The sequence below is a fragment of the Penaeus japonicus genome, unplaced genomic scaffold (genome assembly GCF_977035675.1).
Source record: "Penaeus japonicus unplaced genomic scaffold, GWHDUDI00000001_assembly GWHDUDI00000006, whole genome shotgun sequence".
Taxonomy (NCBI): domain Eukaryota; kingdom Metazoa; phylum Arthropoda; class Malacostraca; order Decapoda; family Penaeidae; genus Penaeus; species Penaeus japonicus.
The window spans coordinates 16,965,442-16,981,616 of NW_028234408.1; the positions used below are offsets into that span (position 1 = coordinate 16,965,442).

Here is a 16,175-nt window from a genome sequence, read left to right on the forward strand (position 1 = left end):
GCGCCGTGCGTGCGTGTGATCAAATTATAGAAAACGGGTAAATAGACGGGTCTTTAGTTATTAAGAACAATTCATAAAAAATAAATAGCAAGTCTTAAAATACATTTTAAAAAAAACACTTGACTTTGGGTATCTGGAATCAGTAAACTACACTGCGTCCGTCAAAGATGGCCAAGCAATTCCTTTTCAAAGTCAAAAATTATGAAATGCCCTATCCTGTGCCAAATCTACCACATACGCATGATGATCAGATGAATCAGCTCTAAACAGCAAAAAGAGACCAGCAGGCTATAAGGAAAGCACAGTCGAAGCGCATCGCCGCTGAGGCAGCAAGTTCGCATGCTCTTCGCAAAATAAAGTTCGCAATCCGCACGTTCGCTCGCCCGTGTTCGCCCCGGCGTGTTCGCTCGTAGCGTCGCCGCAGCGATACTCCAAACACGCGAGGACTTCCAGCTGCAGGGACGTTCGAGGCCGGGACGCACGCGGGTCTTATTTCCGTCACTTATTTATTCAAGATGTCGAACAAAATGGAAGAGGTGAGGGATTTGTTGTGTTTCTATTGATGGTAATGGCATTTAGGGTTTGGGGTTTGAGTTTGAGGAGGAAGAGAAGGGTTGGGGGTTGATTTTGAGCTAAATTAAAGAGGTGTACCAAGATTTTTTTTCAGGTATTGTCGATTTTTTTTTTTTTTCTTCTTCTTTTTTGCTGGTGTTTGGTGTCTACATACTGTTTTAATGTTGTGTTTAGGTTTTAAGAGTGAGCTAATGTTTTCTCCTTGGTATTAGGTGTAATGATAATAATAGTTTGCATAATGTATTTGTTAACATAAATATTTAAGTATATAAATACACATCTAGAATTCATTATTTAAGTTTTGGACATGAGTACAATGTAAACAATGTTTGAATTCTACGATATACCTTAGAAATTGAATATTAGAAAATAAGTATTTATTTGTTAGATGTTTAGAAGACCCCCGATGGTGGCTTTCAAAATGTGAATTTCCTTGTGATGAAAATTGTTCAGAATGGGAACACAGGAACTGACACTGTGGCCACCATTCTTCATACTCTTTCAAAGGCCAACAAATCTTTCCCATATATTTAGCAAGATAGAACTTGAATTGGTCCCTTATTTGATGAAGATGTTGCCCAAGAGGTCAGCCTGCTAGAATATATATGCTTCATGCTGGAACATGAAGCATGGAGGCCAGGCATTGCTGGACTTGTTTCAGCTTAAATTCAGCTGTTTTGACAATTGATGGTGTCTGTACCTTTACTTGCTGCACACTACCTTTTCGACTTACATTGGTTTATGTTTTCTTTTGGGCCATTAGCTTAGCTTTCCTCTATCTACACATGGTCCTGTTCTGAATACCTAACCCATTCACATTTATTGCTGCTCACTGTGAAGAAAACAAGCGCACACAGTCTCCACGTGACAGATCTATTAGGGCGCGACACTGTGCTACACTTCTCAGAGCGCCCTACACCCACCCGATTTTACGGGATGTTGAGAGACTTTTTTTTTATGAGTCAAGAACACTATCTAAACAAATGGAAATGAAATGATTATATACATAAGTAACTATGTAAAATTTATATTTAAAGGGAGCGATCATGATGCGATAGGACATCATCTTGCAGGAGCAAAATATTCTCATGACGTGATAGAACATCATCCGGTGCAGATGGGTTAAAGACCCTGTGAATTAGATTTGTTTTGCCAAATGTTTAACAGACATGTTCCATTCCTGTAAGTGCTCTGGCAGAGATCAACAAACTTTCACCATATTTATGCTGTTAGGATAGAATTTGTAGAAATCCATCATGCCAGAATATATGTGGTTGAGGTTTGTTGTCTTTGCCATAGTGTGGAGGTTGTACTAAGCACTTGATGCTACACCATGAGGCGTTGGACATCAGATTATAGGCCATCCCTCAAAGATTGCAGCAATTTTCAAGTGGATTTCATTAGAATGCATTTCAAACAATTATGAGAAAGTCACATTTTGAAAGACTGCCTGGCCTATTTTCACCTGTGACACTAAACTATTAGTGTTTTTTATCCAAGTTAATAGATAGTTAATTACCTTGAAAATAATAACATAATTGTAATAGAGATGTTAACTACACCATCATAGTGCTTATCATGTTTAAAAAAGCGTCAAAGAGATAGAGAATGTTATGCCACTATTTTTATATTTTCTGTTTCTTTATATTTCACCATATTTTATAAGTTTCATTTGACAAAGATTTTTATGTATGAATATTTATAGGAATTATGTATGAAAGAAAAGGTCTCTCGCCTGTTTTCTGGCTAGTAGTCTGTTTTGTGCAAAGTGCAACTCAAGACTCTCTTTCACAAGTCATTTTTTCCTTCAAAACATTCCATCTTTCTCTCTTACCACATTTCATGTGATTATGAGAAAGTCCCTTTTTGAAAGATACTGTGATAGTCTGCCATGTTCTACCCACTTGAAACTTATTGTGACTTTTTGTGATCTGTGATGGAGGACCTACAGTTGTAATCCACTGATAGCAGGAAAGCATGTATACATGCAATGTCTAGTGTATTTTTGTTTGTTTTTTAAACATGGTGGCTCCACAAGGGATTTGTCACCAAGAAGTCAATTACTAAGCCTGCCTGACCACACCCCATTGCCTGATTTTTTTATTTTCTTTTCTTTTGAGGGGAAGAAAGGGAAAAACAAACATATAAGTATTAACCCTTTCCCGACGGGGCACTCGCTACGTGAAGTCCCCTATGCCGGGTGATTGCAATATTGCATTGTAATCGTCACAATCGCATGACGCCCCGGCATCGGGAGTTTGGCTGTGTTACACGAGTGTGACGCACCGTCGTCATAGGGTTAATAATGTTGGTAACAAAAATAATAGTAAAAAATGAAATTATTTAGGCCTACTAGTTAATGCCATAGTTACAAAATGCTTATGGAGCCATCAGTATGTAAAAAAGAAAAAAAGATTAAAACAAAACCATAGGGAATGGTGCAAGTCGGTACTAGTTTGACTAGGACCAAGACCTCCAAAATCCGGCAATGGCTAGCAAACCCTTACCAAGTATATTCTGACAAAGTTGAGCTTGGACAGCATCCTCATATGATAATGCCAGAAAGATCTGCATGTTATCTTTTAGAATGTATTCAATGAAAATTATTGGCCTTTGCCCAAGAACACATGTAAAGGGGCCTTCTAAGACTGACCATTTACTTTTCAAAATAAATGCAAGTATACTTGTACGGTGTATTCCCTGGCATCAGTAAGTTGTTATGAATATTGCTTTGTAAGTGAATCTGAAAATAATCAATATGTCAGTTTGATTAAGCAATATCAATCAGTGATATAAAGTAGGGTACTTACACTAAGAAACTCACTACAAACCAATTAGTTATTCTTATATAAAAGCTCATTATAAGAAAACTTCCATGGGATCTTTTATAAAAAGAAAAGAAAAAAAAATACAAAAGTTGACACCAAAACAACTCAAGCACAAGATAATTGTTTTCTATTTTATTGTATGTGATTCAAATAGTTAAAATATTTTAATGTTATTTGAACTCACAAAACTAGTTAGTTTATAAGTATCCCCGTCCCCTTGTGTAGGGAAACACCCTACTCAACATCAATAATTTCCACTTAAAAGCATAATTGCCCTATGCAAATTTTTCATTATCTGGAGCTAAAGATAAAAACATTTCTTGTGAATATCATTTATTAAATATAGTATATATCCTCTCTTAACCCTAAATACGATCCATCCTTGGCCTTAGCTGACTCAGAATATTGAACATTTACCATATAATTTGAAGAGCTTGATCATTAACACCAGAAAATGTGTCTCAAGTAATTATCAAACAGTGGAGCATCAAAGGCATCTCAGTTTTAAGGTGCAGCATTTAATTTAAGTTAATGCTACATTGTAAGCAGTTTCACGTAGATGTTCAGAAGACTTTGACAGCAGCTTTCAAAACAGATATTTTTTTTCTCTTTCTCGCTCTCTATTATATTGGTTGTGTTCTGTCCAAATTTACTTGAAACCTGATGTGGTCCTTGATGTAAAGTCTTTAATTTTAAACCCAACCCCATAGTGAATCAGTATCAAGCAGTCACAGCAGGCATCCCAGGTAAAACTGAATCTTGTTCCTTATCTGAGGTCTACAAGCTCTATCACGGTAAAATATACAAGGTTAAGATTTATTGGCTTTTTCCAGAGTGCCAATAGGCATGGAGGCAACACTAATCAGGGCATAGGCCAATGTAGCAAACATTTGCCAAAATTCTGTATAATCTTAGTATCTAGTGTCCAGATCCCATATGGTACACTGTTTTGAAATATATATGAATTGTTGGATAAAAGAAATAGAAAAAAAAAATTATATCACAATTTAGATTATGATCATAGTGTGTTATTTAACCCTCTCTGGACGGGTGGTACACTACTGTACCGCTCATTCAAAAGCCCGGTGGCCGGGTGGCACCATATGGTGCCAATCATTTAATTGATTTACGCCTAAGCGTTCGAAAGCCCCGGCATTGTGACATGCATGGCTGGAATACCCCCGTCGTGAGTGGGTTAAAGAAATAACTGATGTATGATAGCAGTAATGATGATAACAACTTTTACTTGCTTCAATATTTTCATTTATTTCTGTAAATCATTTTTAAAAAAGGTATCATATACTGATTTTGCAAAAATAAGTAATGTTTTTGTCCAATTCTTTGTTCTTCCTTTTACCAAGTTTGTTTTGGTTTGTTTACACAGTTAAATATCCTATTTTCCATCAGACTTGAACTCTATTTTTTCCCCCAGGTGTCCAAGGATATTGCTGAGCTGCGCACACTTGTAGCTTCAGCCACGAGGAAGCGCATTCAAGACATCCTCTCATTAGAATTGAAAAGACTGGAGACAGAGGTATGTTTTGCTTTGGGGTATTAGTCCCCCCTCCCAGCTGTTAGGTCATTTGCATAGTTGTTTCCCTTCAATGGAAAAATGTTGTAGTAGCATTGAGAAGTAGGGAAATTATTAGGTTTAAAATGTAAAGAAGAATATGATAAGAAATCAAATTAAAGGTAAGAGCTTATAAATGCTAAAGTTTGACTTTCAAATTTTAAAGAAATAGTTTGCTGAATGCTGCAAATTGTAAATATTGTACTGTATATGACAATGTGATAATTGTAAGTCCCCTGTATAATCTATCTTTCTTTCTTTCTTTCTTTTTCATCCTCCCTCCTTCTCTCTCCCTCTCCCTCTCTCTTCCTCTCTTTTTCCTCTCTCCCTTCTCCCTCCTTTTAAAATGCCTCTTACAAAAGTCACTGTTCATCTGTTTGGTTTTCTGTTAAATTTTGATTCCAGAAAAACATTATTTGTAGGGATCTGGGCCTAAAAATAGCAAGAGCCATAAATTAATTAAATTTGACTCATTAACCCTATGGTAACGGTGCATGTAACAACCGAACTAGCAGTCAAACTGGTTGTTATACAGTGCTGGCAGCATTAGCTAAAATTTTGAGAGGCAGAAAGTGCAGACTACCTTAAATGGCATTTTTCCTAAAATTGATCACAAAACAAGTGTTTAAGTTGACTTTGGAACCCTGCAGCACTGAAGTTAGCACTGTTATAGCCATAATATTTCATGACTGTGTGAGCAAGTTCAGATGCCGTGTCACATACTTATTGACACCTGGCATTACACACTTTTCGCCGGATCACATGCGGAATACCCATTATGAAAAGATTAAAGGGAAATTTTCAGGTCCCTTATTTACTCTTGTAGCAGTAGCAGCTTAATTTTTTTTCTTTTTTGAATAATAATAAGAACATTATAATTAGAATAATGGGAAAAATAGGCTAAGTTTATACTTCACCCATACCTTCACCCTGATATTAATCAGTAGGAAAACAGTTAAGAGATATTGAGAAAATATAAATGGTTAGACTTTTTCCACGCAATTTTTATGAGTGAAATGAGCTTTGAATGATGAACATTGGTAAATAAAAAGAAAAAAAATGAGTTTTGTACAAAGAATTAAACTTTGCAGTATGGCATCACAAGGAAAACATACTTGTTATTTATCAGTAACTTCTAGTATATTTGTCATAGTCCTCTGAAATTTGACTTGTTACTACATCAGACTTAAAGAATAAATCAGATAAATATAATCCCTCTAGAATAATAAGGGTTGATTGGAGGATCCTTCTAATTTTATGAGGCCTTTACCAATACAGTACATCACCATGGGAGATTGTGGGCCCAATAGCTTCCTCATGTTAGGTTATTTTTGCTACCAGTGGTGGGCTCCAGCACTTCCCTACTAGGCCTAGATATTCCTTGATGATCTAGATTTCTCCTGCTTTGTAATTAACTACTCAACACCAAATGACTTGACATGACAGTCACGTCATTGCCTGGCTGGTCATCTTGCTGTGTGACTTGCTTGGCGCATCATGGCTTTGTCTGGCTGTATTGCCAGATGATCACCCGTATAGAAGCTGGCCGCTCCCTCAGTGTACAAATAACCTGCAGTGTTAGGCCTGCTCATATTGAAATGTCCAAGTGCAACCAAAACCACCACATCATTATCTGGTTAACCCATTGGATAGGGGGCATCCATTTTCTTGTTTTGACCACACAGCAGGCACCCAGTGCCACCTGCTCAGCACACCATACAGGTTTTATTTCAAAGCAAGGGAGTGTCGCACAACATACCTAAGGCTTTCTCACTCTTTCATTCACTTGTTATGATCTTTTTTTGTGTGTGTGTGTGTGTGTGTGTGTTAGTCAGGTTTTGAGTTTTACAATTTGAGGCTAGTATGTGCTATCTGCCAGGCTTTCTCAGCATTGTAATTGACTAAAATTGAAGTATTTTGCAGTATATCAGCTCATTATGGTTTTTACACTCATTCTTACAGAAGTAATATAGTTTTTGGGACGACTAAAAACTTTTTTTTTCTTTCTTTCTTTCTTTCTTTCTTTCATAAACAAATAAGGAAGAAAAAAACCATCCCCAACAAAAAACAAGAATAGATGGTAAAGAGTAATGTCTGTTTGTGCCAAAGCACAAAGTAGCCATACTGGCACAGGGTGACATTCCAGTGCTGCATATCGTCTGGTTCACATTACTCTTCTTATTCTGCCCTTCAGCTCTAAAGTACTGCCAATGCTTTAGAGCCAGTTAACCCATTACATACAGGTGTCATGACATACATGTCAGCACCAATAAGGCCTAAAAGACGGGTGTCAATGCGTACATGATGGATCTACGGGATCTGCTCACACTTGAAGTGCAAACACAGTCATGAAGTTTAATAGCTGTAATGGCACTAGCTCCAGAGGGTTCTAAAGTCAGCCTAAACCGACTTGTAGTTGTGCGGCCAGACAGGCGTGCACGGAACTCAAAACACAAACCTCTTGGGCTAGTCTGCTATACCCAGGGGGCAGAGAAAACACTTTCCCCATCCCTCTAATTTTTAGCCGGTGTCACAAGTGTTGTAGACTGCCCACCCTGACAACCAATTAGGTCGTTAGGCACCCCATGGGTTAATGGCATCTTGCAGTATTTCATTGTTCTCCAACATTATTTCTTGGTAGAGACCATGGATGGGGGACATTTAAGACTTTCTTTCTTAGTGGTGCCATCTGTGTTTGGGATTCCAGACTAGACCTATATTATAGTAATTCTAGTAATTATAATGATGATTTCCATTACTAAATATAACTATTACTCTTAGCATAATTGTAAGAAACAATAATAGAAAGCACCTGCTTACATCAGCAGGTTCAAGTGACTGACCCAGACTTCAGTATGATTTTTTTACCATCAGTACATCAATATGTTCAGGTCACCCATATCCAACAGTTTACTATCAGCAAACAACCTTTCCTTGGTCTTCCTCACAAGCATTGTAGCTTTTGCCTCCTTGAAGCATTTCTTACTTGAGACAATGATAGATATGGCTTGACAGTTGTCGCCTAATTCAAGATCCTTGTTATTTATGCTAGCAAGTGATATGCACATCAGCACTAAGGTTGACAATACTCTCCTGATGAAAAAAAACAACAAAAAAACTAATCATGGTTTATTATCCATTTCTTATCAAAATTTATATCTAAATAAGCAACCATGAAGTGACATTGCACATGAGACAAATATAAAAATATCATTTTTTAAAAGATTTTTGGCTAAAGAAACAAGAAACAAATCATTTATAAGTATATGGACCATTAAATTGTATTTCAAAGTAAAAATTTTCTTTTTATAACAGATATGTGAATATAAAAGGCCTAGAATGATTTATAATGTGAAATGTAAAAAAAAGTAACAGTTTAATTGTATGAGTATTGATATATATAAAATACAGCTTGTATGAGTCCCCATTTAGATATGTTGACCCTCTCTCGAGGGGTGGTACACCCCGGGTACCGCATATTCAAGGCCCGTTCGCAGGGTGCCGTCATACGGCGTCGATCATTTAACTGATTTAGGCCTATCCGTTTGAGTGCCCCGGCATTGCAACTTGCAAGGCTGGAATGCCCCCGGCATGAATGGGTTAACACTGCCATTAGTTCTTAGTGCTCAGACAAGAAATCAAATTTAAACAGGACGGTTATTATAACAGTGTGTATGACATTTTAACACATCTAAAGTTTAAATACGCCTGCCCATTTTGCACCCTTGGGGTACTGCGATTGTGGACTGCACAGTTAATTTGAAATTTAATTATTTTGTTTGAAAATCCCCTTAGGGAATAATTCATAACACTTAGTGAAGAAACCTGCAATTTGATAATCAACCTATTTTTTGTTGTTATTATTATTATTATTAGACCAACTAATAATGATATGCTATATTTAGACAAGATCTGTTACCAGTGGATAGTGCAAGTTAAAGAATTAGTTTTTCTGAACTACAGTTTTTGTTTACTAGTCACTGGCCACAACTTTGTACAATGATGATTAAACCAACTCGCTAGGAAGCACTCATTTTCATCATATGAATTGTGTCATGTTATCTGCTAAGATATATCTGTGTTACCTATTTCTATTATTGAGATTGATTATATCCTTTTTTTTCATAATGCACTATTTACAAACTTTTCAAACATTGTTACTCAGAACATATTGGTGTGTCTTTTTTCTTCTTCTTCTTTTGTGTGTGTGTGATTTTATTATTATTATTATTATTAGTTATATGCATATTGTGTCAATCAGAATATAGGTAGATAGAAGTTATGAAAATTAAATGTACAAATTCTTCATGAAGGAATAGACATCAGGATGTATGCTATACTGATTATAACATCAAGTCCCCCACCTCAAGCAAATAATTTCCTTGTATTTGCAGTTGAAGAATCTTGAAGACTCAGCAGATAACAAGTCTGAGACACCCAAAGCCAAGACAAACTTGACTCCAAAGATCTATACTGTCAACATCAGGAATTACTGTAAGTTTTTTTATCAGTTTTGTGAGAGCCATTTTTCTTTAATCAGCTCTGGTAATAGGTTTCACAGTAACCAACATGTCAGTAAGGGAATAGCTAGTGTCAGTGTGCAGTGATTAAGAGACTGGAATTGTACTGATCACCAGTGTATAATTTATTTCCATTGTTATTATTAGTATTAACACTATTATTACTACTAATAATACTACTGCTGCTACTATTTCTAATGTTGCTATAAATTTACAAATTGTCATACCATTATCATTACTATTAACTTTAGTAGGAGTCACTGCAGATTACTTACCTGCTTTATGTATTTTATGAAAGGAAAAATAGATAAAGTTTTTTACTTTATTACTTTACTTTCTGTGTTCACTTTTTAAAAAAAATATTTTTATAATAGTTTTCCTAGTCTTTCTTTCCCATTAAAGCCTGGCATAGACATCAGAAATTAAAGTTAACGATGATAGTATGCATATGAAATACATTTAAATTATTCTCTCCTTACAGCATGGGATCAGTCGGATAAGTTTGTAAAGCTGTATATTACTCTGAAAAATGTCCATTCAATGGAAAAGGACAAAATATCTGTGAAGTTTGATATAAGGTAAGCAGTATTCTGTAAATTGTACTTACTTTTGAGGATTTGGAACAGCTTTCCAATGTGGATTCTGTTCAAAATGTATTCTATGTATAAATCCTATTCTGAACACTTGAACAGTAGAAGGACTCGTGCCTTACTAATTTGGTAAATGTTAAGCTTTATTAACCCATTGCCGATGGGGCAAATAACGACCTAACTGGTCATCAAGGTGGGCAGTCTATGACACTAGCAGCACCGGCTAAAAATCAGAGGGACAGGGAAAGGGTTTTCTCTGCCTTCCGGGTAGTGCAGACTAGCCCAACACAATATTTTTCCATAAATCCATTATAAAATGCGGGGTTAGGCTGACTTTGGAACCTTGTAGTTATAGAGTTAGTGCCGTTACAGCCAGAATACTTCATGACCGTGTGCGTGCTTCAACTGTGAGCAGATCCTGATGTCACGTCATGAATGCATTGACTCTCGTCTTTTAGGCCTAATCAGTGCCAACACGTATGCCATGATACCCATACGCAATGGGTTAATCCCTATGTTTAGCTGGTGCAAAAAGTCAGTTAAATATTCCCTAGAGATGTCCATTTTTCATTAAAAAATGAGGTCACAAAAGCTTACCGTTCACATTACTATAGTGGTGAAAGTGATGACTAGACAAAAAATAAATTTTTTGCTTAAATTATTTAAGCAAAAATTGGACAACAGTGTTTTACTTTCTTTCTCTTTTTTCCTTTCTTTTCTTTCTCTCTTCCAAAGAAGTTTATACTACCAAGATGTAAATCTTTTGAAGTAGTTTATTGTGATATGTTCTGCCAAACGTTGAAGGATGTGGAATTCTAATACGCTTTCAACCTTAGATGTGGTTGATTTCTGATAAACCACCGTAACTCACCAATCAATGCATTTGATACATTTAGCCTACCAAACATCATCCAAGCTTTCCTAAAATGTGCTTAGAGGTCTTACATTAGCTTGCAGTTGAGCAAAATCTCATCAGATACACAGCATCACAAGAGTGTATCATATTGCATATCACTAGCCCCTGAAAATATAATTCTACTGAATGTTTATTACTTCTGCACCATCATCATAAACTTTAAAAAATCACAAATCAAAACATAAACTGTTTGGTAATTAAACCAAAAACAGGTAACACTTGTTATTTTATATTACAGGAATTTATTTTTTAGAGACATTACATAATCCTAAGCATTTTCCTGTTCCTTTTTCACTGTGAATGTAACATATCTACTAATATATCTGGCACTGTTTGGCAAGTTTCTTCTACCCACACCCTGTACAATATCCTCATATTCCCATTGGTGAAAGCTGAAAAATCAGGCCTTATTTTTGGCTGGGGGGACAGATGAGCTTGAGAAATGGACTTACATAGGGGATAACCCATTGCAGATGGATATTGTGACATACGCAATGTACAAGCTTTTGCCTGACAGCAGGCATCATGACATACATGACAATAGTCTTCACAGCATTTTTGATATTGGAGGAGAATGGATCACTGTGTTTCTTTATTGCACTATGAGTAATAACTCTATTTAGTGACTGATGGCAATCATTGCAATTATAATTACTATATATGCAGCAATATTCAGCAAAATAATATTAATCTAGAATCCCAAACATAGATGGCACCACTCTCACCTAGTACTAGCAGGAACGAATGGCACCCATTCACAGTCTCTAGCAAGCACAATCTTAGAGCAATGACACATAAACAGCAAGATGCTGACATCCTACTCTAAATTACCAGTGGTGTAAGATATGCAGGCAGAGCGAGAAGAGGAAGGTGACCCAGGCCACGTCCAGTGTCTACAGTGTGCCCCTGTGCTAGTCTGTCTGCCTTTGCTGTGGCGCTCGCAGTCCTAAATACAGGTTTACTTCCTCTTCTCCTCTCTTCATGTAATTTTTGCTGTGGATGGTTATTACTTTTGTAATTGTTTCTGAAAGTATATGAATACGAAAAAAAAAGTCAAGTTGCTCTTTGCCCTCCTATAAAACTAATAATTCTTTCACACCTAGTAAGAAGAACATAATGAGCTGATATGGACCTATACTACAATTTCAGACTAATGCAACTTTGATAAAACCTGTCTTATAGCCCACATAAGTTTCACTATACAGTAAAACAAAAACAAAAAATGAACACAAATATGATTCTAGTATTATAGCAAGTGAGTGAAAGAGCACAAAAGGTTGTGATATGTAATGTAAAATTTCCTATCTCTTAATTAAAACCCATTCGGGTTGATGCTCAGGTGGCACTAGTGCCTGTCCAGGAGACTGATCAATCAAATCTATTCCTGTCGGCAATGGGTTAAGAGAGATCTAAATGCAAGTTCAGGCTTTACAGTTAATGAACTTGCTAAAGAAAGCATATTGGTACCTATGTTGTTGTTTTTTGTGTTATTTTACAAAATTATTTTTTTAGAAAACTGTTTTTATCATTAGTTTCAGTTGAATTTTCCTTGACTAAAAGTATAGTCTTTTGCAATGTCTTTAAAACCTGGCCCAAATTTTATCTATTCTTGGGCTGGATCAAAGAAAGTCAGCAGCAAATCCCTCCTAGCGCACCTTGTAATTGTAGCTGATGAAACTTCTACTTCCAGCTGTGAAGAAACCTCATTACACTGGCGTGCCAATGAGATGCATGCTTTCAAAATCTGTCTACCAATCACTTGCCAATAATACCATAACACAGTCACACACAATCACACACAATCAAAAACATGGAGTCCTCTGCCCTCTTCCTCACCACTTACCTAGAGGAATAAAGAGGCTAATTTTGGCTCTGCAGAAACATCAGTGCTGGGGAAATCAGTACACGAATGGCATGTAGTGCTGGAATGAAAGATTTCAGCAGAATTAACACTGAAACCTTAAAAAGGATATAAATAAAATTTGACACTGCTTGCCAATCACTAAACCCTACTTTAAAGGAGCTACTGCTGTTTCTTGGGATGTCTGATAACCTCTCAGCTATTTTAAGAGATACTAGAGGTGACAAGGCTCAGCCTTTAAAGTGTGATGAAATTTAAATTCACTATTATTTAATTGCTATTACTATTAATTAGTGGTCCTGCATTCGCCCTGACATCCATACTTGTCAATGCTTTGGCAAAGGCTAACAATCCTCCACCTTTGCTTAGTTTGGCAAAATAGGGCTATTTACAAACTGCATCTTGATTTAGATTCACATTTTACATATTTTTATTGTTTTCTGAGAAAGTCCGTAAGAGTGCTACTCTTTTATGACATAACCTAACTGTTATTAGTTCCAGCTTGAGTAATTTGCAATTGGGATGAGCAGTCATAGAAGTTGTGCAAAATCTGGTATCGCAAGTTGTTTCTTGGATGGGTCACAGCAGGTTGGTTACAATTTTGCTTCATTTCCAACGAAACCATGAGTTGCAATGGTGCAAATCATTTCTTGGACCCGGCCCCTGAGGTCTGCCATGGCTTCTGCCACACACACATTCTTACATTACTCTGTTTAACACATTATAGTAACATAAAACTATGAATCATTTCAGGAGTGTCAACTTACATGTCAGTGAATTAGACAGCAAGAATCACCAGCTCAACATCCTAAAATTGGCTGAGGACATTAAGCCAGATGCCAGTTACCACAAGATCAAAACAGGTATGGCATTATTTCTGAAAAAGAAAGTATAGTGTTTCTCAAGTCTCCTTTTGTGGCTCATGAAACTTGTATATTTGAAGCATTAACCATTACATAGAAAAATATGCTCTTTATAATAGAAGTTGTAAAAAATGAACATTTTCAATATTTACTACCAATATCTCTCCTCAGTCTCTAATGGAAATTACACTAATCCCAATCTCCATTTTATCCCCATTAGATATGGTAGTCCTTTTCCTGGCCAAGGAGAAGCAGATGAAGTGGGAAGGAGTGACTGAACTTGAGGCTCGTTCAGCTGAGGCACGGAAGCCCAAGCATGACAGTAACGACCCCAATGCTGGCATCATGGACCTTATGAAGCAGATGTATGTGGATGGTGATGACAAAATGAAGCAGGTATGGTTAAAGATCTGAAAACTATTCTGGCAGTTTGATATGAGGATAAACTTTGGTTATTAACACAACTTTGCTTGCCTTTCTTTCTCTTTCTTTTCACAATTAATGTGAGAATGAGAAGGAATTGTGGATCACATTTTTAGTTCGCTTCTTTTCGTTGACATGAAGTTAATTCTTTAGGTGTTTGCTTGAAGTACATATTATAATAACTACAAGTTATGTAATAAAGTTCATTAATAATTTTGTTTAGTCAACTCATAAGAATGCAGATAAGTGTAGTCAAATGCATATTCAACAATAACAAGTGCAGTTGAATGACTCTAAACATAGAGTAAGAGGAAGGAGCTACTTTATATACATGTTAGTTTTCATTTTCCTGTTTCTTTTTTTTCCTTATTTTCTCTATTTTCTGGATTTCCCTTTGTATTTCTATTTCACTCTCCACTGATTATCACTGCTTCTGCTCACTTTTTTTTCTACTTCTTTGTCTTTTCGCCTTCCTCTCCTTATGTTCTTATTCTTCTTTTACTTTTTTATTGATTACTTCTTTTTAATGCTGCAAAAAGATCATTTGTAGACATGATTTTGCCTCATGAAATTTATCTGAGTCATTAATTCTTGTTGTAGTAGAAGCTGCATGGAAGAACAAGGAAAGGAATAGATTAATACAAATAACAGATTCCTAATAAAGTAGTCAAAACTTAAAGTTAAGAGTACAGTAGTTTTCCATATTTTATTATACATTTATATATCTAAACATCATTATATTTTAAAATATAATTAGATGTTAGTATATTCATATTTTAATATTCATGTTTCAGTGTATATTTATATATCTACATATATCTATATTTAAGTTCACATTAGTTTTCTGTATATTTTTATATTTCAATACATAGCCATTGTCCCATATAGATTTTAATATATATTCATATTTCAATACACATTCATACTTCAGCAAGTAGTTCCCTGCCTTTCACCCCTCTCCCTGGCCCACAGATGCTGAACAAGACCTGGTACGAGAGCCAGCAGAAGAGGATGAGTGGGGAAGCCGGAGCAGCAGACATGATGCCAGACTTGAACCTCTAAGATGCCAGACACTGGCCTTCCTTGAGGGTCTAGCGGCAAGACATTCCACTCGGTTGAGCACAAGAGCCTGCTGATTGATGTCGCTTGCGGTTTGTTCGGCATCTCCGTGGTGTTGCATGTCGGCTGGTCTGTCCATCTGTCGGATGAAGTTGGCGAGAGAAATTTGTGTTGAGTGAAAGATTCAGAGTACTTTTTCAAGATATTAGAAAGGAAATTGCTATCACTTTGGCAAGTTGTTTTTTTATTTCAGATGCTTTGTAGATCATTTATTAGCAAGCAGTAGCATTTGCTTTAGATTTTATTATTGTTAATATAATGGTCTGTTTTGTTGACATGTTTTCTTATTCAAAATTTTATCAGTATTGTTTTTCCCTAGCTGTTGTTAAAATTTATTTCAATTGAAATTGTTCAGGCTAATGGAGAACAAGGGCCTATGAACAAAAGATGTTGTTTGTAAACAGTATGAACTTTAATGTATTGTAACAATGCACACATTTTTGTTAGTTCGTTACTGAGGTTAATTGTCACAAAAAATATGTAAGAATTATCAGCTTTAGATGTGTTTACTGTGCAGGAGGCAAAGCATATGAATACTACTTTCATTAAGTATTAATAATGTTTTTTATTAGCTTTTATATTTTTGAGGATATCCACAACCATATGTTTTATATATATTGCTATGACTGGAAATCCTTTTGCCTTTTTTCTTCTTCTTCTTCTTTTTTTTACACTGTGTTTATTGAAGTACAATGATAATTTAATAGTTTTATTTTTCAAACCCTAAAATACAATAATTTGACCATGTTTCTGTGATAGATGAACAGAGGGTAGGAGCAGGAGCTTCCTTTCAACCTCCAGGATTGCCAGGATTGTTTATTGACTTTTTAAACAGTGTCATCAGTTATTGTTTATATGGTCAAGGCTTCCATTATGAAATACTGTTTGAACGACATAATAGCTCATAATGTG

The 16,175-nt window shown here is 36.0% G+C and overlaps 1 protein-coding gene across 1 annotated transcript; it reads left to right on the forward strand.

Moving 5' to 3' along the window:
- Window positions 1-383: 383 nt before the first annotated feature.
- On the forward strand, window positions 384-15,962 carry LOC122264446 (calcyclin-binding protein). Its single transcript, XM_043033343.2, has 7 exons — window positions 384-536; window positions 4,834-4,935; window positions 9,366-9,465; window positions 9,973-10,069; window positions 13,612-13,721; window positions 13,942-14,117; window positions 15,117-15,962. The coding sequence occupies exons 1-7, from the start codon at window positions 516-518 to the stop codon at window positions 15,204-15,206; spliced, it is 696 nt and encodes a 231-aa protein (XP_042889277.1). The 5' UTR covers window positions 384-515; the 3' UTR covers window positions 15,207-15,962.
- Window positions 15,963-16,175: the final 213 nt, after the last annotated feature.

Bases quoted from the DNA above. Each gene is read 5' to 3' on its own strand.
- LOC122264446 (XM_043033343.2), top strand. From the start codon at position 516: ATGTCGAACAAAATGGAAGAG. The intron at 537-4,833 runs GTGAGGGATTTG...TTTTTCCCCCAG, and splicing joins TGTCGAACAAAATGGAAGAG to GTGTCCAAGGATATTGCTGA. The intron at 13,722-13,941 runs GTATGGCATTAT...TATCCCCATTAG, and splicing joins TTACCACAAGATCAAAACAG to ATATGGTAGTCCTTTTCCTG.